The sequence below is a fragment of the Aspergillus pseudonomiae genome, assembly GCF_009193645.1.
Source record: "Aspergillus pseudonomiae strain CBS 119388 unplaced genomic scaffold BDV37scaffold_17, whole genome shotgun sequence".
NCBI lineage: Eukaryota > Fungi > Ascomycota > Eurotiomycetes > Eurotiales > Aspergillaceae > Aspergillus > Aspergillus pseudonomiae.
Genome location: NW_022476009.1, coordinates 70,126 through 90,220, shown reverse-complemented (window position 1 = coordinate 90,220; position 20,095 = coordinate 70,126). Strand labels below are relative to the sequence as shown.

The 20,095-nt window shown below is 50.3% G+C and overlaps 9 protein-coding genes across 9 annotated transcripts; 5 read left to right on the top strand and 4 right to left on the bottom strand.

The window, feature by feature from the left end:
- Positions 1-50: 50 nt before the first annotated feature.
- On the top strand, positions 51-1,823 carry BDV37DRAFT_62328 (FluC/FEX family fluoride channel). Its single transcript, XM_032090964.1, has one exon. It carries the CDS (start codon positions 76-78, stop codon positions 1,495-1,497), a length of 1,422 nt encoding a protein of 473 aa, XP_031943631.1. The 5' UTR covers positions 51-75; the 3' UTR covers positions 1,498-1,823.
- A 451-nt stretch (positions 1,824-2,274) lies between these two features.
- Positions 2,275-2,881, bottom strand: BDV37DRAFT_242931 (uncharacterized protein). The gene has a single exon (XM_032081378.1). The coding sequence runs from the start codon at positions 2,668-2,670 to the stop codon at positions 2,446-2,448; it is 225 nt and encodes a 74-aa protein (XP_031943630.1). The 5' UTR covers positions 2,671-2,881; the 3' UTR covers positions 2,275-2,445.
- A 296-nt stretch (positions 2,882-3,177) lies between these two features.
- On the top strand, positions 3,178-6,573 carry BDV37DRAFT_62300 (E1-E2 ATPase-domain-containing protein). Its single transcript, XM_032090963.1, has 4 exons — positions 3,178-3,685; positions 3,756-3,979; positions 4,041-4,682; positions 4,742-6,573. Exons 1-4 carry the CDS (start codon positions 3,289-3,291, stop codon positions 6,449-6,451), a joined length of 2,973 nt encoding a protein of 990 aa, XP_031943629.1. The 5' UTR covers positions 3,178-3,288; the 3' UTR covers positions 6,452-6,573.
- A 214-nt stretch (positions 6,574-6,787) lies between these two features.
- BDV37DRAFT_280905 (opsin family protein) lies at positions 6,788-7,883 on the bottom strand (the record flags this gene model as incomplete). Its single annotated transcript, XM_032086697.1, has 3 exons — positions 6,788-7,278; positions 7,332-7,477; positions 7,549-7,883. 3 exons carry the CDS (start codon positions 7,881-7,883, stop codon positions 6,788-6,790), a joined length of 972 nt encoding a protein of 323 aa, XP_031943628.1.
- Positions 7,884-8,892: 1,009 nt separating this feature from the next.
- BDV37DRAFT_269945 (uncharacterized protein) lies at positions 8,893-9,438 on the bottom strand (the record flags this gene model as incomplete). The annotated part of the gene is made up of 2 exons (XM_032084464.1): positions 8,893-9,275; positions 9,357-9,438. The coding sequence occupies 2 exons, from the start codon at positions 9,436-9,438 to the stop codon at positions 8,893-8,895; spliced, it is 465 nt and encodes a 154-aa protein (XP_031943627.1).
- A 1,030-nt stretch (positions 9,439-10,468) lies between these two features.
- BDV37DRAFT_280904 (VOC family protein) lies at positions 10,469-10,917 on the top strand (the record flags this gene model as incomplete). The annotated part of the gene is made up of 2 exons (XM_032086696.1): positions 10,469-10,703; positions 10,757-10,917. 2 exons carry the CDS (start codon positions 10,469-10,471, stop codon positions 10,915-10,917), a joined length of 396 nt encoding a protein of 131 aa, XP_031943626.1.
- A 2,560-nt stretch (positions 10,918-13,477) lies between these two features.
- Positions 13,478-15,166, top strand: BDV37DRAFT_62271 (putative C6 transcription factor). Its single transcript, XM_032090962.1, has one exon. The coding sequence runs from the start codon at positions 13,535-13,537 to the stop codon at positions 14,960-14,962; it is 1,428 nt and encodes a 475-aa protein (XP_031943625.1). The 5' UTR covers positions 13,478-13,534; the 3' UTR covers positions 14,963-15,166.
- A 203-nt stretch (positions 15,167-15,369) lies between these two features.
- On the bottom strand, positions 15,370-17,295 carry BDV37DRAFT_269943 (sugar porter family MFS transporter; the record flags this gene model as incomplete). The annotated part of the gene is made up of 5 exons (XM_032084463.1): positions 15,370-15,806; positions 15,879-16,023; positions 16,081-16,196; positions 16,249-17,114; positions 17,171-17,295. The coding sequence occupies 5 exons, from the start codon at positions 17,293-17,295 to the stop codon at positions 15,370-15,372; spliced, it is 1,689 nt and encodes a 562-aa protein (XP_031943624.1).
- Positions 17,296-18,132: 837 nt separating this feature from the next.
- On the top strand, positions 18,133-20,081 carry BDV37DRAFT_280901 (uncharacterized protein; the record flags this gene model as incomplete). Its single annotated transcript, XM_032086695.1, has 4 exons — positions 18,133-18,214; positions 18,271-18,419; positions 18,472-19,264; positions 19,333-20,081. The coding sequence occupies 4 exons, from the start codon at positions 18,133-18,135 to the stop codon at positions 20,079-20,081; spliced, it is 1,773 nt and encodes a 590-aa protein (XP_031943623.1).
- Positions 20,082-20,095: the final 14 nt, after the last annotated feature.

Here is a 20,095-nt window from a genome sequence, read left to right as displayed (position 1 = left end):
TTTTACCAAAGAAAACGGAAAAAAAAAAAAGGGGAAGAAAAATTATTAATAATTAATTAACGCGTCTCTGACCTCATGACTTGGCTGTCGAGTCTCTTCGGCCTCGCAGAACGGACAATGGACGCGGACGGTTCGCAGCAGACTGGTCGCCCGGGACCTCACGATGCAGGCAATCTGAACGAGGTTGCTGCTCCGCCTCCTGTGTACGATGTATCTGAGAGGCCGGTGCGGCTGAATGATTACCTGGAACACCAGCCAGCACGCAGAGCTCAGATAGACCCTCGAGACGAGAGATATGAACCGGTTGGACCCGATGATGTGCAGAGCCCGGACGAAAACCCGCAAGAGAAACACCCTAAACCAGAACGCATGTTGAAATTCCTGCAGACGACCTATATTGTGTCCTATCTTGTGTTATTCTCGATGTTGGGGACTTTACTCCGGGTGGTCATCGAATGCCTGACCTTCTACCCGGGGACACCAGTCAATACCAGTGTTCTGTGGGCGAACGTTGGGGGCAGTATGCTCATGGGCTTCCTGAGCGAGGACCAAGAGTTGTTTCACTTTGAAAGCGTCAGATCAAGTCTCCCTCACCATGTGAAAAACGCCCCGTCACAGCGTGCCGCGCATATCAAAGCCCACAAGAAAACCGTGCCCTTGTATATCGGGCTGACCACGGGCTTCTGTGGAAGCCTTACGTCTTTCTCCACCTTCATGCGCGATGTCTATCTGGCACTCTCCAATAACCCCGTGGTGCCAGCCGGATCGTATGACGAGGTCTCCCTGTTTGCGTCTGGCCCTGCCAGTTTGAAATCTCCTAATGGCGGGTTTAGCTTCATGTCCATTCTCGCCGTCCTCTTCACGGAGATCGGCCTCTCCTTGGCCGGTCTCTTTCTTGGAGCTCATCTTGCAGTGGGTCTCTCTCCATGGACGCCCAGTCTGGCCCAAGTGTGGTTGCGCAAATACGTCGACCCTTTTTCCGCTATCCTAGCTTGGCTATCATGGATCCTTGTCATCTGTCTCGTAGTCCTTCTGCCCCAAGATCACGGAGCAACCACGTTATGGAGTCCCAATATATGGCGCGGACCGTTTCTTTTCTCTCTTGTCTTTGCACCAATTGGTTGCGTATCCCGCTTCTATCTCTCCCTCAAGCTAAATAGCCGGATACTCGGTTTCCCGCTGGGAACATTTACGGTGAACATAGTAGGCACAATGGTATTTGGAATGGCATACTCGATACAACATGCCACCGTCAGCACTTCTCCGCTCACCATCGGCGGAATTACCGGCTGCGAGGTGCTGGAAGGGATCATGGACGGGTTTTGCGGGTGTCTGACCACTGTCAGTACCTGGGTTCTTGAACTGTCCGATTTGCAGCGTCAGCATGCTTATATTTATGGGAGTGTGAGTGTGGCCGTTGCTTTGGGTTTCCTCGTCGTCGAAATCGGGAGTCTGCAGTGGACTCGAGGTCTCGCCACACCTGTGTGTTTCCGGTGACACGTAGGCGTGTTCACAACGCGGCTGTCCTGGGATGGAAAAGGCTTAATCTGGGGGGTACTCCGATAGATCTTGTCAGTATACCTGGACATAGAGTCAGACATCATAGCGAATCAATGTGCCTGCTGCCACGTTAGATATCTGGGCACCGAAAAACATATTACAAGTCCATTTCAGTCCTCCAATTGCCTTCATAACTCTTAGAGACCTATGGTACCTAGTACATAGAAGCCCATTTTCGTTCCGGTCTCAGCCGAATCAAGAGATTTACATAGTACCTGTTCACAGCTGAGCTTACCAAAGTCCCTACTTCCGCAGCTTCAATACGAAGCCTCGAGCGGCTGCTCTTCCCACCTCAACGCACGCGCCGATAGGATATGTCCAGGCGCTACGCAGACTATAACTATATCCCTGGGCTCACCACCTTTTACGTCATACGACGGGGTCCCTTTAATTGCCTAATCTCCCTCGTCGCACGGAGAGCGAGGCCCTCATAGACTCCGTTGTCTCATTCTCGCAGTAAATAGGTAATGATCACATCCGGATCAGCAGGCGCCGGTTCGTCTTCAGCACTGACGCCGAGATTTAGAAGCGCTAGTGTCTGTCGGGCTCGAACGCGGGCGGGACCATCACTAGAAACAGTCGTCAGTAACTGTCCCGGAAATTGGGTACAGAGGTAGGTACGCACACCAGCCCGATCGTACCGTGCTGGATCACTATCTCGTCCTGATCCAATATACTACGGCATGAATACATAGGAGACCACAAGAAGTGGTGGGTAGATAAAATATGTAGCAGTCACTGGTCTTTTTGTGTTTTTCTTGGTGATGCGCAAAGTACTTTCGATAGCGAACGATATCCTACACTAGTTATACCCTGCAGTCCCAACCGGTTAAAAATTCACTTGTAGAAAATGAGGCTGCGATGCAAGTATTATGCCAGTGTACGCTAAACATCATCCTTGATCTCTTCAACAGTCCACTCAGCCCTCTCGGCCCTGCGAGCCTCCCACGCCTTATGGACTATGATTCCAAGAATGCCGAAACCAACGAGAAAAACAATAACAAAAACAAGGATAACCCCGGGCTGGCTTTCTGCCCAATTACTTCGCCTCGCATGTTGATGGGCGTCAAAAAGCGAAGGTTGGAAAGCTTGCGCGGTGATGACAGGCATACCTGAGCAGCGGACTCTTGAAGTATCTCTCAATTAGTATCCGACAGGAGATGGCAGTATAAAACCATGAAACTATACTCACTACGTCCCGACTCATGCGGCCAGGGTCTGCAGACAAATCCTAGTAGACAGCGAGACGCGTGGGATGGGGGTCCCGAGAAACCGACCCCAGCAGCAACATTGATATGATGAGCTAAATGCAGAAGACAGCAGGCCTACGACATCCTCGATGCTTCTGGCTCCTTGATCTATGTGATGTTCCAGCGCATGAGGTCACCGATCGCCTCTCTGACTCACCGGATCGTCCGGTCCGTCCGGCCGCGAACCTTCTATTGCTCGTTTTAACCCTATGTAGAATCACAGAACAACAGTACAGGCAATTTCTCCTCGGAGATGACGTTCGATACGGTCAGTGCATCACTGCCAGGATCTACCCCTTGGCTGTCACCGGACTCAAATAAGAGACTTTCGCGGGATATACAGAGTTCGCCTAGAACCTAAACCTACTGGATATTAGCATCTCTTTCGCAACCACATTGCGAGTGGCCGTGTTGATTTCGTACGTGTGCCTCCAAGAGCCCGTTACCCACTGGGCCGTAGTATATATTGCCCGGTAAAATGGCCCAGACCATGCCCCAAGACAGCCCCGGCGACGCAGAGAACGCTGCTCAGCCAACGAATGTCGAAGACCCTAGTGACGGCGATGAATTCACTCGCCTCGTCAGGTTCATCTCTGCGTACCGGGAATCCGACTTCGTCAGCCCCGACGAAGGTGAGGTGCGCGTCCACCGAGTGTGGTATGCCCCGTGGCACAAGAGGAAATTCCGCTGGAAACACGTTGGCGGATCCTCGCGCAAGTTCCCTGACAGTTGGCTCCTTACTGATATCCGAGATGGTCTGACTGATACGGACGTTACTCATCGGCGTAATGTCGCCGGGTTCAATGAACTGGCTTCGGAGAAGGAGAACCCATTTGCGAAGGTTATCTCATATTTCCAGGGGCCGATTCTTTATGGTGAGCATTACCTACTACCTTTATTCGCACTGACCGGCTGGGACCATCGTGCTAATACTGGGTTACGTAGTGATGGAGCTCGCCGTCCTGCTTGCCGCTGGGCTAGAGGATTGGATCGATTTCGGCGTCATAATTGGGATTCTTTGGCTGAATGCCGCCGTCGGCTGGTACCAGGAGAAACAGGCCGCAGATGTCGTGGCAAGTCTGAAGGCCGATATTGCCATGCGCGCTACAGTCGTGCGCAATGGGCAGGAAATGGAGTGCCTGGCTCGAGAATTGGTTCCTGGGGATGTGGTCAGTATACCTACCGTGAAACCACACTCTACAACGGATTCTGACGCAAGCCGTGTCCTAGATCGTGATCGATGAGGGACAGACCGTTCCTGCGGACGCTAGGGTCATTTGTGCGTACGATAATCGTGAACATGGATGGAAGGAGTATAAGGAACTTTTGCAGGACGGGATGCTAGACGGCTCAAGCCCTCAATCCGAGGACGATGACCCCGGTGAGGATGCGGGGACCAGACGCGGGCATTCGATTGTAGCGTGCGATCATTCCGCGATTACAGGGGAATCGCTCGCCGTTGACCGATACATGGGGGACACCGTCTTCTACACGACCGGGTGTAAGAGGGGAAAGGCTTATGCGGTGGTCCAAACAACCGGCCAGAGAACGTTCGTTGGGCGGACCGCAGCCATGGTGCAGGATTCCAAGGACACTGGCCATTTTAAGATGGTGATGGACAGTATCGGAACATCGCTTCTGGTCTTGGTAATGGCCTGGATTCTAGCAGTGTGGATTGGCGGGTTCTATCGAAATATCCCCATTGCATCCCCTGGAGAACAGACGTTGTTGTTCTATACCCTGGCGCTAATGATTATTGGGGTCCCCGTTGGTCTTCCTGTTGTCACCACAACGACCTTAGCTGTTGGGGCTGCGTATCTGGCGAAGAAAAAAGCCATTGTGCAGAAGTTGACCGCAATCGAGTCTCTTTCTGTAGGCCCTTTCTATTCCCACTCCAGACCTCGTTTCAAGTTTGAGGCTGATATTAGAAGGGAGTCGATATCTTATGCTCGGATAAAACCGGGACTCTAACCGCCAATCGCCTCAGCATCAGAGAGCCGTTCGTTGCTGAAGGTGTGGATGTGAACTGGATGTTCGCCGTGGCGGCGCTGGCCTCCTCTCATAACGTGAACGCCCTGGACCCGATAGACAAGGTGACTGTGCTGTCACTAAAGCAGTATCCCAAAGCGAAGGAAATCCTGCAGCGAGGATGGAAGGTAGAGAAATTTCACCCCTTCGACCCCGTGTCCAAGCGAATTGTCGCGGTTGCAACGTGTAACGGTGTCCAGTATACATGCACGAAGGGGGCCCCTAATGCCGTTTTACGGCTGACCAATTCCTCCGAGGCAAAGATGTATAAGGAGAAGGCGACGGAGTTTGCCAGTCGTGGATTCCGTTCCCTGGGTATTGCCGTGCGTAAAGAAGACGAGGACTGGAGGCTGCTTGGGATGATGCCCATGTTTGATCCCCCAAGGGAAGACACCGCACAGACAATGGCCGAGGCCCAGAAACTAGGTATAGAGGTCAAGATGTTAACTGGGGATGCAATAGCCATCGCAAAGGAGACTTGTAAACAATTGTCGCTTGGCACGAAAGTCTACAATTCCGAACGGCTCATCGGCGGAGGCCTGGGTGCCATGGCTGGGGACCTTGTCGAACGAGCAGATGGGTTTGCAGAGGTCTTTCCAGAACATAAATATCAGGTGGTGCAGATATTACAGGACCGTGGACATCTCACAGCAATGACGGGAGACGGAGTCAACGACGCGCCCTCGTTGAAGAAAGCGGACTGTGGGATCGCAGTCGAAGGCGCGTCCGAGGCAGCCCAGTCCGCTGCTGATATCGTCTTTTTGAAACCGGGACTTTCTACTATTATCGATTCTATTAAAGTCGCGCGGCAGATCTTCCACCGCATGAAGGCCTATATTCAATATCGAATAGCACTCTGTCTGCACCTTGAGATCTACCTAGTGACCGCTATGATAATCCTCAATGAGAGTATCCGTAGCGATCTAGTCGTGTTTCTAGCACTATTTGCCGATCTCGCAACGGTCGCTGTGGCATACGATAACGCATCCTATGAGCTCCGTCCTGTCGAGTGGCAGCTGCCAAAGATCTGGATCATCTCTTTTATTCTCGGCATCTTGCTCGCCGCAGCAACATGGGTGATCCGGGGCACCCTATTCCTTCCTGACGGTGGCATCATCCAGAATTGGGGCTCAACCCAAGAAATTATATTTCTCGAAGTGGCACTGACCGAGAATTGGCTGATCTTCGTGACTAGAGGCGGCGACACATGGCCATCTGTTCAGCTAGTGGGTGCAATATTCGGCGTTGATGCCCTGGCTACAATCTTCTGCTTGTTTGGCTGGTTCTCAAATAGGGATATGGCTACTGACCCGTTCGACCAGCTGCTGGACTCCCCAAAAGAAACTCATAACGGATGGACCGATATTGTGACTGTTGTGCGGGTCTGGGGGTATTCATTGGGCGTGACTATTGTGATTGCGCTGTTGTATTATGCCCTCAATAAGATTCGATGGTTGGATGACCTGGGCCGGAAAAAGCGCAGCAGAGGCGAGATCCAGGTCGAAAATATCCTGAGTCATCTAGCCCAGGTCACTGTTCAGTATGTACAGGAGGCTGGGACGGGCAGCGGACGATTCTTCCTGGCGTCCAATAAAGAGGAAGAGGCTGAGTAGAAGCAACCGAAAGGAGTGATATTCTCTATTTTTGGACCCTCGCCTCTCTGACTTCCTACTGTGTTGGAACTTTCAACTGCTGCCTAGGTGTTATGATGCACGAGAAAGATAGTTCCTATACAATTGTTTCCCGACAGTGGGAATTTTTGATCAAGTTGTATTAGACATTAATTCCGCGTGGTCAGAAAAAAATAAACGGAATCAAAGCGCTGACAATCCATAATCAGCGTCAATAACCTAAATATGAAACGAGCAAATTCAGTGAAGAGTCAGACACCAAACGATCTCATACCCACATGCTCTCCCTGGCACCCGTCGTGTACGAAGACACTCTACCTAGACCGTCTCCTGTCCTTCCGCAGACGGGACTCCTTCGACGAGCTGACCAGGCTCAGAAGCAGTCGGCTGACCGCTACCCCCATTTACTGGGCCCGGAGCCCTAATTTCCTGGGGCTTTTCGACCCCTCCACTAACAAGTGCCGGTTCCTTCCATCCACCAATAGGATCTTTATATGTACGAATATACAGTCCCAAATAGCTTGGGTCGATTCCTGCATGCAACCAGAGAAACACCCCACAGGTGATGGGAATAAGGCAACAGTCAAGGATGCCGTAGAAGATGAACTCCGAGTCAGGCGGGATGACATTCCCTCCCTCGCTAACCCCCCAGCATACAGGGTAGAGCATCCAGAGCAGACAAATCCAACTTGCTGGTATGATGTGGGCGAGCTCGACATCTCGGCCTAAGGCTTTAGCATATCCTCGAGGTGCTATGAGTAGAGAATAGACAAGCAATAGCCAGGACCAGATCCAGAACGCGTAATATCCTAAACTAGTATGTCAGTGACGTTTTCTGGGAAAGCAACGTGTTTATGCTGACCCCATTTGTAGTCGCTGCGGACCACAGCACCGACTACTGCCATGATCGCCATCACCGCGCTCAGAAAGCACGCCCAGAGTATATGAACAGTAGGGGCGGCGCAGGTGAAAAGCACAGATAGAGACAGAAGCGGCCAGATCAGGAACCTGCAGTGTGGAAAGATGTTGTCAACATGCGATGCATACCACAGGGTTGATGGAGTGGAGATCAATCATACCAGCCACAGTAGCGAACCCACCAGATCTGGCGATTCATTCCAGAATCCAAGTGGCCGCTGCGATGCCATTCTACGTCAATCGGGACCCATCCGAGATTAGACGCCATGCTATAGTGTTCTACCATTGCTACGAAAGCAACGGCTGCGAGAAGGTAATGGAATATTCGCCGCGTTGGAGGGCGGCGAAAAGATAGCCCCATTATTGCGAGCATGGTGAAGCCCATGATCGACATCACAGCCCAATACCAATCTGAGCCGCGGACAGTGATATGGATATCAACAGTCCTGTCGTTCACTATGAAAGGATTAACGTGGGTTGCCCTGTTTCCACCCATTCTGTCTTCAGATGTAGGGATATTGAAGGCCCAGAGACGAAAAACAGATCAGATAGATTCTTAATGACCTAGCCCACAAGCTGACTTTATGTGCCGTGATTAAAAACTATCAGAAGCAAACCAGTGTGCATCACTAGAGCCACGTGGGTATATATCCCGCACTCATAAATCGAGTCATTGATGTAATCGATTCCTTTCTCTCATGCTCGCCATGCGTGCATGTATCTTGGTTCCGATTTGTTTACACTGAAAGACTGGGGTAACATGGTGCGGTACGACTGCATCTACTCCGGTCCGTGTGGACCGGCTGTCGCGGACTTGTGGGCTGGATTCAAAGCAAGCGGACGGGAACGAAGAACGAGAAATAGCTGGTCCTTGGGTATGCTGCTGGCCACGTTCGGCATCCTGTTTCCAACCGCTGACCCTCATACAATTGACACCGGTGTTGAACGTCATAGCTATTGAATTCGGGAAAAGTAGCAAGTCTAAGCTCTCTTTTAGGCAAACCGGTCCGCGCGGCCCTGCAGGGATTTCAGTCTGTGTTGATCATTCCGTGTGGATTGTAGATCTGATATATGTACCAACTTGACTAAGCTAACCATAGTAGTCGATGAAATGCAAGATCATGTCACCAGGGTAAGGATCCACTTATTCTTCTATTACTGGTTCAGGTATACAGTACTCTACCCGGTGATTCTTCATTTGTACCAAGATTAATATCGAGGTTTAGTTGAAAGGGCCTATCTTGGTTGAGATGTATGGAATCTACACCCAGAGAATTCTAGTGAATAGGCGATGGTACGTCACGAGGCAATATAGGATATCCAGGCCATCCGTACTTGCTTCGAGCCATAGTTGTGGACTCATGACCCATTCAATTGATATGTACTATATACAAAGCAAAGGGCCAAAACAAACGAAAGGGCTAGATACATACAAGCCTGAGTGCACGAAATACCACAACGCCTCAAACAAGGACACAACACCATGACTACTACTCCCCCACCGCTTACTGATCAGAAGAAGCAGGGTTGCTATCCATCGTCATTGCCGCCCCTGCGTGGCAACGCCCACTGCCATTGGTCCTAGTACTCAACCTAGTCTTACACCAATGCTTAAGCGAATGAAACGTCCCATGAGTATGGACATTCTCAGAACCCCACCGTGAGCTTCGCCCACTCTCCTGGATGACAGCTGGGGGCGGAGGCTTGGTCATTCGTGGATATCGCAAGTAGTAGAACGCCTGGCGACATATAGGACACCTGGAATCAAAATTGCAGACCCAGTCATCGGCACAGACTTGGTGGAAGAGATGCCCACATGGAAACTCCCGTAGGACGGACGTTGAGGCTATCGGCTCAAGACAGATAATGCAGCATTCTAGATCTTGGTCTGTATTTCGGTTTTCATTTGCTTAGAGCACTATTCGATGCAAGGTATGCTGGGGTTGAGAGGATGAGGGGATGAACTCACGAGGTGGAATACCCGGAAGGCCTTGGAATGTTCGTAGATTCGATAAGTCGAATTCGTATTTGGAGGCACGTCGTGGATGCATGGTGGGCAGACTGGGCAAGTAGCCTACGGTCGGCGGCGGTAATCCCATTTTATTATCACCACGACATTAGGGTCAGAAAAGAGCATCAAAGGTCAGATTAAATGATCGCCATGAGGATCTGCGTGGTCAGAACAGGATTCTGCACAGAGTAGACAGGGCTGCTCCGGATCACGCGCTGCCACGCAGAAAGACACACTCGGGTGTACCGGCTAGAGTGGAAGACACGGAAATCACGACAGCATTTGTTCACTGGAAAGGTTTAAACCCAGTTGGTAAGGGGTTGACCCAAGACAATAACGATACTATGTCATTGCAGGCTATCATATACACGTTCCAAGGCACGAAGAATGGGGCGGCCTGATGCTCAACGAGCCCTGTTGTCTTGGCTCGCGAGATCGTATAGCCAGTAAGTTAGATGTTGGAGGTAGCGTCACACGAAAACCGTGTTAAATGCCTTTCAGACGAAGGAGATCTGTCTGACAGGTGCATATTTCCTTGTTAGAAGCTGGGCCGCGGCCATATCTTTTACCCCTCTCGTATCGACTTCCGGCGTTGCGAGGACGATTCGAGCTGTCCACGCTATCACAAAACAATTTGCTACTCGAGAGAGACCTTGGCTAATAATTATTAACAGCCAGGACAGTACTGTCCCGCATCTAGCCTTCCATTTACGGATGATTTAAGGGTCGCAAGGGCCTTGTTGGCTGTTCATTGTCTGCATAATGTCCGATACTGGCCAGAGTCATAATATAAAAGCTTTCATAAGGCTTGGATATGATATGTTCAAGAATTCATCTGTGGGTAAGCCCTACTGCGACGGCCACCGCATTTAGAATCAAACTCCGCTAATATTTCAACTAAGCAGGTTTGATCAGAAAGATGGCAGGATATGCGTACACATGCGGCCAATTGTTGGAAATGGGTTATCTCCTGAACGCCTATATATATTCCCCATCCCCCCGAGAAGAATATTACCAAAACGACACCCACTTTCCGCAACCAAAGTTCACATCCCCTCCAAACTCCGAAGATGGCCATCGATCACCTTAGTCTTCACGTTCCCGAGGCCAAATATCAAGAATTCCTCAAGCTCTACCTCGCTGCACTCAAGCCACTAGGGTACGAGATCCGCCAGCAGCTTGACGGGAAAGCTGTGGGAATGGCATCGAACTTGGATACTGGCTTTGTTGCTCCTGTGGACTTTTGGGTCATTAGTGACAAGGATGTCCCAGCCTACCCCTCACACCTTGCATTTCGTGCACCTGGTATGTCTTCTGGAATCCACATAGAATCGAGTTCACGCACTAGAGGATGTAAGACCGTGCCAGCATTGAAGCCTTTTATAATGCGGCTATCAAGGCCGGAGGTGTGGACAACGGTAAACCTGAATTGCGCACGATGTACCATGCGAATTATTATGGGGCATTTGTCATTGACGCAGCTGGTAACAACATTGAGGCAGTATGCCATCGACCTTAGAAGCGCCAGCGCGAGTATTCCAATGGTGGGTGGGCAGAGGGATATTTTCTCGATGTGAACCTGTTGATGCGAGCAAAAGTATTCTCTGTAATTTAGTCTATTATTCCTATGAAGCCGTGCTCCGATACTATGTTATTGTTGGTAGAGGTGCTCTTGACTCGTATTGCTATCACATAGAACTAGCGACGAAAGATAGGAGTGTAACTAAGGCTCACGAAATCAAGTCACCGTCAGGGGTCCTCAGGATGTGCTATTAGCATTCCTTCGATACACCTGTCATACCTATGAGTTATGCAAGCCCTATGTGACGCCATCTTGCAGGTTTGGCACAAAAGCGGATCCATCGGTAGATTCGGGCCAAAGCGGAAGTTACAGGAGTGTGAGAAGGTTCTCTTTGTTTGTTCTGTAGTATCATTGTTTTCTCTGCTAATTAATACAGTTTGAATTATTCTGGTTGTTTGGGGTAGGGGGTACGAATTGTGAAGGCCTTGCTCAGGCTGCGATATATATATCTTTAGCCGCAGGTTATCTGCTCCAGCAGCTGAGTCTCAAGATGTTTTGTCAGCCAGCTCCGGATTTCCATTTTATTTTTCTTTGTCTTTCTTTCATTTTCCTTTTTGCCTGTCCCCCCTTGTTGTCAATGCACGAAGTATTGGTTTATGCGACATATGATAAGCCAAGGAGAATGGTGTCTATATAATCCTTATAGTGAGAACCACACAGTACATACGACCACAGGGTGTGGAGAACAGGGCTTCCCGTCCGCTCAGCCGTACTTAAGCCACACGCCGGGAGGTTAGTAGTTGGGTGGGTGACCACCAGCGAATCCCTCCTGTTGTATGTTTTTTTGCCTGTCTTGCCTTGTCCTTCCGTAGTAAATTTTTTTTTTCTGTTTCTCGATTTCTGTCTCTCTTCTATGCCTCGCTTTATCACTTTTTGGGGTATGGTCGTTTCCCACGCCGCTTCAGGGCGGTACCGTTTCGAACGTCACACCGACACCGCTTGAGTGGCGGAGTCGAGACAACAGCTAGGGATGATCCAAGATATATAGATATAGATATCCCCGTAATTACCCATACTCTCCTTGCCGTTCCCCTAACCTAATTTAACCCCGTGTGGACTCACAGTTAAGACTTTACAAAACACCATCCATATAAAAGAAGAGCAGGATGCTCAACATGCAGTGTCCAAGCGGGTGCTTAGTAGTTGTAGTAGGATTAGGGCAACCCAACGAGGCTGTTCGGGGAATAGGAGCAGCTGCAAGATATCCTTTCCATCTGATCCTGCCTCCACTCTAGGAGTACAGGCAAAGCACAGTGGGGTGTCGTCGTACCATGCATTTATTAGGGAAAAGAAGCATTGTAAAGTAGATAATCAAGCTAGGCTCCAGCCTTGGAAATCAAAACACAATTACTGACTGAAACCTAACAGCTCACGCGAATCTCCATTACCGAATACAACTCATCATCAATTTTGTCCTCCATGAAAAGGCTATCGGGTATCAGCTCACACAGTCCTATTTTCCAGTTCAGATGTTGAGCATCTGCATGGGTTATCCGAGCCGCTTCGTACGCGCCGAGACTGGCATAAATTTCTCTCAAAGCTGGGTTGTCACCCTTGACTAACCCACGCGCGAGAAATCCTCGCTCCCCAGATTGATTCACTGCCTCGAGATGCGCTTGAGTGTATGTCCGCATAAATGTCACCAACGCGCCGAACATGTCCTCCCATGCGCCAGCCCCTCGATGAGACGGCAAAACATAGGTGGCCAGACCATGCCGCAGGGTCGATTTTAGCTTTTTAAAGGGCTAAAGATTATTATATTTATTAACCACGCGTAATATATAGCTTAAGTATGGCTGAGCGGACGGGAAGCCCTGTTCTCTATACCCCATGGTCGTATGTACTAGCTCAGGCTAAGTAGTGGTTTAAGTTGCAAAGCACTTTAGACAGCTGGATAAAACCTAAAGTGGTCCTACTCTACGGAGCATATATCAGCCCTCTTCATAGAATTGCATATGTATAGAGTACATATGTGGTAGAAGCTCAAGCTGAGTGCTTGTTTATGCTTAGCTTTCAGTCTCTTCGGCCAACAGATCTCGCCAGACTGGCTAACTAACTACAAGGGACCAATCCACAGTTACCTAGGATTTCTACACCATTGGTTTCGAAATGGAGATATATATATTTACGATCATGGTTGTTGCTCTGCTACTTGCTGAATCAGTACTCCCTGGCCGTAGCTCAAGAGGAGTTCGCGCTTCAACACAGTCACGTGGCGCCTCTTTCCAGCGACCAATTGGAACGCGAGGTCGGGAAAAAAGGGGGAAAATCGCTAGGATCTGGACATCAATAAAATAATGGGCATACAGTTGAACGGGGTTCAAAAAAAGCTTGGCTGTGCTGAACACGGAATCCGGAAAAACCTGAACGGGGTTCAGAGACGGTGGCAGAATTTTGAGCACCGCCGAGATTTTTTTGGACCCGATAAAATCGCGCTCTGCTATTAGTGATCACCCGGTTGACCGCCTACTATATTGAGCCGCGTGTTGTTTCCTCCGGTGATTCGCAGCAACAAAAAGTCCGACTGTATTCAACCCATCGAAGGTCATAGACAATGGATCCCCTTGCTTCATCGCATCAAGGAACGGGGGAGGGGATGATCTTGTCTCCGGGGACGCACTCACTATCGGAGAGCTCTTACACAGCACACCCACGTTTTCTTGAATTGCAAGAAGAGCTCCGAAGTGCTCTTTTCACAGCCGTCTCTGATGGCACCCCAAAACAATACCTCGTCCAAGCGACAACTGAGCCCGCACTCTCCGAGCTCCGACATGACATAGATCTCTTTGCGAGGTCTCCCGTACCCAAGCCTCGTTTGATAAACTATCTGAAGAATTGGATCACAGAATGCGCGCCTTATCTCGATAAATTTGACGAGGCTCGCCACTTTGGGGTCCACATTCCGATCTTAGCGCGAGAATCCCCCGGATTATTCTACGCCATCCTCGCCTTTTCTGCCCGGCAGACGGAAAGGAAAGCGGGTCTCCGCAACTGCCATGACAGCCTCGAGCTCTATCAGGAGTCAATCCGCTGGGTATCGCCCGGCCTTCAAGCAAAGGATCCAAATGTGTTGGTGACCGCCTGCGTCCTAGCGGTCATGGAGTTAATGTCCGTCAGCCCGCAAGACTGGAGGCGTCATGTGGATGGCTGTGCGGCTTTATTTGATTGCTTCAGTGTAAACGGGTTTTCCGGGGGTCATCTACAGGCTGTATTCTGGTGCTATGTCCGCATGGAGCTGTGTGGAGTAATCGTTTCAAACGGTGCAGAGAGGACGGTTCTTCCTCTCGAGAAGTGGGTTCCTGCTGTATCTTTGGGCCAGGCGTCCGAAAGTATTGAGGACAATGAAAAACGAGTTCGAGAGCTATTTTTAGAACAGAGCCGCCTAACTCCAGATATGCACGCAAACTGGGCCGTATATTTGTGCGCCAAAGCATGCGATCTAGTGTGCAGGCGCACAAGGTACTTAGAGCTAGGGGAGTACGACACTACTGATCCACGACCGTTCCATGAGCAATGGAACCGACTGTGGGACGAGCTGCAATATTGGCTGGAACAACGGCCGCGAGCAATTCTCCCGACCAAGTCTACCAACATGCAGGGAGATCGAATGTTTCCGGAGATTTTCTACGCTCATCAGGCAGCTATATCTAGTAATCAACTGTATCATACGGCCTGCATCCTGTTGCTGGAGGTTAAGCCCCCTACCACACTGCTCTCGTCAAGTCACCTAGCTTCCTCAGTTTGGCACGCAAGGAGGGTGTGCGGCATTTCGCTGACCAATCCACATCCGGGCAACCTCATTAATGCTATTCAGCCCTTATTCATTGCTGGGAAGCTTTTGAGCCATCGTCGCGAACACATAGCTGTGGCTAAGCTCTTCAAAGCCATCGAGCAAACCACAGGATGGGGAGCGCTGTGGCGACTTAGGGACCTTGAAGCAGTCTGGGGCTATGAGACAAACGAGATTCTATCTGTGATTTGATTACGCAGGTGTTGCCATTGCCACCACCGAAAACCTTGGCTCTTTCCAAGTGTGACGGGACTCTGCTGCGCAAACAGCCAACACTCCGTTACGAGAACGCATCTGGATGTGCAACGACCTATGTCACCAAGCATTGAAAGGTTACATCTATGAAGTAGGCGATTTGCGCACACCCGACATATAGCCCATGGCTCAGGCTCCAGAAACATCTGTCGCTCTGTTATCTGAGGTACGTTAAATGACACTAATGCATGGAAGTATTATATTAGCTTCGGCCCTGAATGAGCGACGCTAGTGATTCAATATTCATAATGGCCAAGTCATCATCATTCAACGTTTAGTACTGCATTATACATATATTTCCAATACCGTGAGCACGCCGGCAACTCCCAACAAATTATCCCGGTTTATACCTGCTCGAGATGTGACCCATAGCTATCTTTCTCGGTGGGTACCGGCCCCTTGGACAATCGTTCGAGGCATGCGGTCAATCCAACCTCTCTCTGTGCTTCACGCAGCATCTCGGCGTCCTGCTCCCCGGTGTTGCTCTTGAAAACCCGGTCCATCTCCTCGAGCGACGCATTCTTGGTCTCTGGCAGGAAGAACCACACCCAGACCATGCCGACGCCCAGGAACACAGCAAAGAAGATATACGTACCCCATGCCCATGCTTCTAGCATTGGTGGTACAAAGAAGGCGATGGCAAAGTTGTTGATCCAGTTGCTAAACGCGCCAATGGAAGCACCTTTCGCACGAATAGAGAGAGGGAAGATTTCTGAAACCAATGTCCATGAACAAGGACCCCAGGTAGCACCAAAGCCGGCGATATAGAGCCAGATAAGTGCTGTTGCCTTAGTTAGCCCAATCTGGATTTATGTAAAGCTAGTGACAATGAAGGCGAAATGAGGATACTTACCGACAGCACTCCAGCCCGCGGCCTCGTGAGAAGGCCAATCGTGCCGGAATTTGGCCACAATTACTCCAACAATTACCATGCTAAGTAACATCACCAATGAGCCGACTAAGAGCATCGGCTTTCGACCGACTTTGTCGATGATCAACTGTTGAGAATTAGCGGAATGTGCGACTATGGACGGATTTGGGTTTCAATTCCATACCATGCCCGGCATCGTGCTGATGAGGAAGACCACGCCAGTCACTCCAGTCGCCAAGAGAGCAACAGTGCCACTCGTCAGTCCAAGACTAACGAAAACATTAGACGCGTAGTAAATAACTGTCCATCTTGTTAGCAGAATTGCAAGCGGGCCTGGAGAAAAGAGACCTACTGGCATCGACACCACTCCATTGCTGAAAAAACATAACCAGCCATGCCGTGCAGACCCTTTTGAAGTTGCCCATGGTCCGGAAACAATTCGCGTATTGTGCGATTTGGCTCATCCAAACGCTCTTGTTTTCTCTTTCGGCCAACCAGGGTGTTGCTTTGGCAAATGCCCTCTTTTCAAACAGGGCTTCTGCCTTCATCTCCAAAAACTCCATCTGAACCAGCTCATGGTCCTGTGGCAGCTTTCTTATCCAGGCAAGCGTAGCGAGGGCCTCTTCATCACGGTCCTTTTTGACCAGCCATCTGGGAGAGAAAGGCATGAACCAAATGCCACAGGCTAGGCAAACGGCAGGGATACCTTGGACAATGGAAGGCAGGCGCCATGCCATGTCCGACTGCGTCTCGCCCGTACCTCCAATGTAGTTGCTTCCGTAACCCACCCAGAAGGAAATCATGATTCCGAGAATGGTGGCAAATTGATAGAAAGACACCAAAAGACCACGCATCTCGGGCGCTGCCAGCTCGGCATTGTACAAGGGGCCGACACCGCTAAACAGACCCACGCCGACACCCGTGAAGAATCGTCCGGCGTACAAGAGTGCCGGATTGCCGTTCGTGGCGCCAACGTAAAGATAACTCCCGAGGATCACCCAGCAGCATGCGACGAACATGGTGTACTTTCGTGAAAAGATTTCTCCCAGCACACCTGCAGACAAGGATCCCACAACTCCGCCCAACTGGAGAATTGAAGTCAACCAACCGGTGGCTGTGGAAGAGTCCACCACGGAGGGGAAGTTCTCTTTGAAACGGGTCATGACCAAAGACTGTCCCAGCACGCCTTGCTGGTAGCCATACTCAAAACCACCAAAGCTAAATAGTGTGTCAGTTCGGTGGACAAAATACCATGGATGTCCAAGGCAACCTACGAGGCAAAGAATGCGATAAAAAGCACCTTGGGGTTATTCGCCAGGGACCGCCACATCGATGGTTTGACAACCTGAACCTGCTGGAAGTCATTGGCCTCCTGCTCGGAGGACATGTCGACGGTCATTGTGACAAGGGGTTTTCATGTAGCGAAGGAGGATGAGTCCGGGGGACATTCCGGGGAAAGGACCATGTGGGATCTGGGGAAATATATATGTCCCATTTTCCCCCTTGATCTTCCATCCACTCAAAAGGTGACCCAGAATGGCTGAAAACCCTTTCCGCCAGGTGACATGACGAATGAATTTTCATTATGGTCTTTGTTAATTTTTTTAATTAAACTTTCTATGGAGACAGCAGAGTTTGGGGCTTATTTTCTGCCGCCACCTTGGCAATGGCATGTTGCCGAATGCACCTCGTTCTCTACTCGGAGTACAACCAGGGGTCTGGAGCCTCTGTTTCCCTAATTGGGATGATCGGGCGATTATTTCCTGCTTTCACGTGGTACATTAGGGCTAAAGTTAGGTAACAGTTTCCCCCCTCGTGAGTCAAGTCCCAGAGTCGATGAGGGGACAAGCTCAGCCGTGCTAGCATTTTAGTGTGAGAGACTGCTGCTTGGCACGGCGTTGACTAGGGTTGAACCCGTGCTGTCCTCCGACCAAACTTTGGAGGTTTGACGCTGTAGTCGGCTGATAAAGAGCCTGCTGAGAGGCTTGAATCAAGATTATTATCTTACAGTACTTCTTGCTCGGCTTCTCATATAATTGTTGAGTATTGCGGGGCATCTATACCCTACTTGACAAGTCGCGCCCAGAAAAAGTCTTCGTCTGGATGCTTCTCCAGTTTTTCGCCTCCGGACCCACTCCGGATAATTTTTCATTTTTGGGGTGCGGAGGCTCGACGTCCTCTTTTCGGCGGTCCTTCTCCATAATCTTGCAGACCACAACAACACCATCAACGCACTATGCCGTCCAGTAAACCAACTCCGGCTAAACAAAAACGTGTCCGCACGGGATGTTGGACATGTCGTCGGCGGAGAAGGAAGTGTATGGCATTTCCCCACATGTTTCAGGATCTGGTGGCTGACCCCAGCATTTGTCAGGCGACGAAGGAAAACCTCGCTGTGAAAATTGCGAGGCGAAGGGTTTTTCGTGTCGCTATGGCGCCGATCTTACCTTTGTGTCCGTGCCGAACCCACGGATACAGTCACCAAAAGGGCCGGCTACTAGGGTGAATTATAATACGATCGAAGTAGGATGGTTTCATGCGTTCGGTGGCATCGCATTTGCTGATGGACTGGTAGTTTATTGATGACCGCCCGGCGACGTCAGACATCACCTCGAGCTGTGGACCTGGTACAAATGGCCAGGAGACTGACACGGGGGCAGTTCCGCCCGCGAGTGTTACCCAGAGCGCTATCATCGAACAGCCGATCCAACAGACCACTGCTGAGCATGTCGACATTGCAGAATTCAATCGACCTGCATATCCTTCCGGTGTTGATGCCGATATCTCCCGGGAGTCCACTTTTTCGGATTCTAGTACTACCTCCCAGCTCCAAGATAACCGGGGGACCGTTGCCAAGAGTCGGGCTCTGGCGTATGTTTCGGGCAACTGCAGCTCGAACTCCCGATTTTCCATCACCAACAACCCGGTTCATCCCATCCCGACCAGTGGAGTCGATGAAATTGGCCTGCTGCGTTACTTTCGCTACCATCTGGCCCCATGGATTGATCTTGGAGATCCCGACTGCGGGTTTGAGATCCAGGCATTGCTGCTCGCAAAAACTGAGCGACCACTGTTGGCTGCCATCATGGCGCTTGCCTTGAGTCATGCTTCACTTCAGCGACACAGCAATACCATCGGTGTGAGTGCTACATTACAGGACGAGGCTGAACGCGGTCTCGTCCACGCGGACGACCCTATCAAGTCAATGGGACAAGCCCTCTTGATGTTGCATGACTTCTTCTTCTCCTGTCCGCGACAATGGCGAGATTTTCTACGAGCTCGTACTCGTGGATTGAGTAGTCTTGACTTTGCAAATACCCCACAGGGTGTGCTAAACCAGCCATGGTGGCTACTCCACTCTCGAATTGGTACGCTATCCCAATTTAATCTAGTCGCTCCGCAAATTGACAAGGCTGACTTGATATCTGTACCGAAGATCTTGCTGCTGGAATCATCAGTGCAAAAGCGCCATTGATGTCATACCGCTCCCAATTACTACCTGATGGCCCGTTTCCAGTAGTGCCACAACAACGACCGTCAAAATGGGTCTTCTTGAGTGTTTTGCTTCTTTTAGCGGATACTTTGTCCCTCGTCTTCGGCCCAGCTGATACATTATCCCCAAGTACCGAACGTGGAGGACAGCTCGCCGTGCATACCTTACTGCAAACGGATTTCACGTCACGATGGACGTCTCTCTGGACCAATTGTCAGGAATGGTACCACAATCGCCACGTGGAGATGCGGCCGGTTCTAGACATTCGCGGTGTGGAGGCAGATGAGATTAATGCTGGGAACTGCTCATCTTGTCCTATTCTTATCTACACGTCACCTCTTGCCCTTTTGGCCAACACTATCTACCATATATCCTCATTCCTCTTACTTATCCACAAGCCAAGGCTACTGAAGACAATAGCAGGTCCGAGACGTTTCGCCTCTCGCATCTGGCATGCCCAAGCCATTACAGGAATTGCTACGAGCAATGAGTTCAAGGAGCAGTGGGACCCGATCCTGATCGCTAGTCTTCTCACCATAGCACCAGAGATGACCCACACATCGCAGCAATCAATCCTACTCGACCTACTAGGTAGTATTGCCACTGCCACTGGAATTAAGCTAGATTCTGAGATAGACAGCTTGCGCTCGTGCTGGAATAATGCACAATACGATGAAGACGCGGTTGATTGATTGGTAAAGTATTC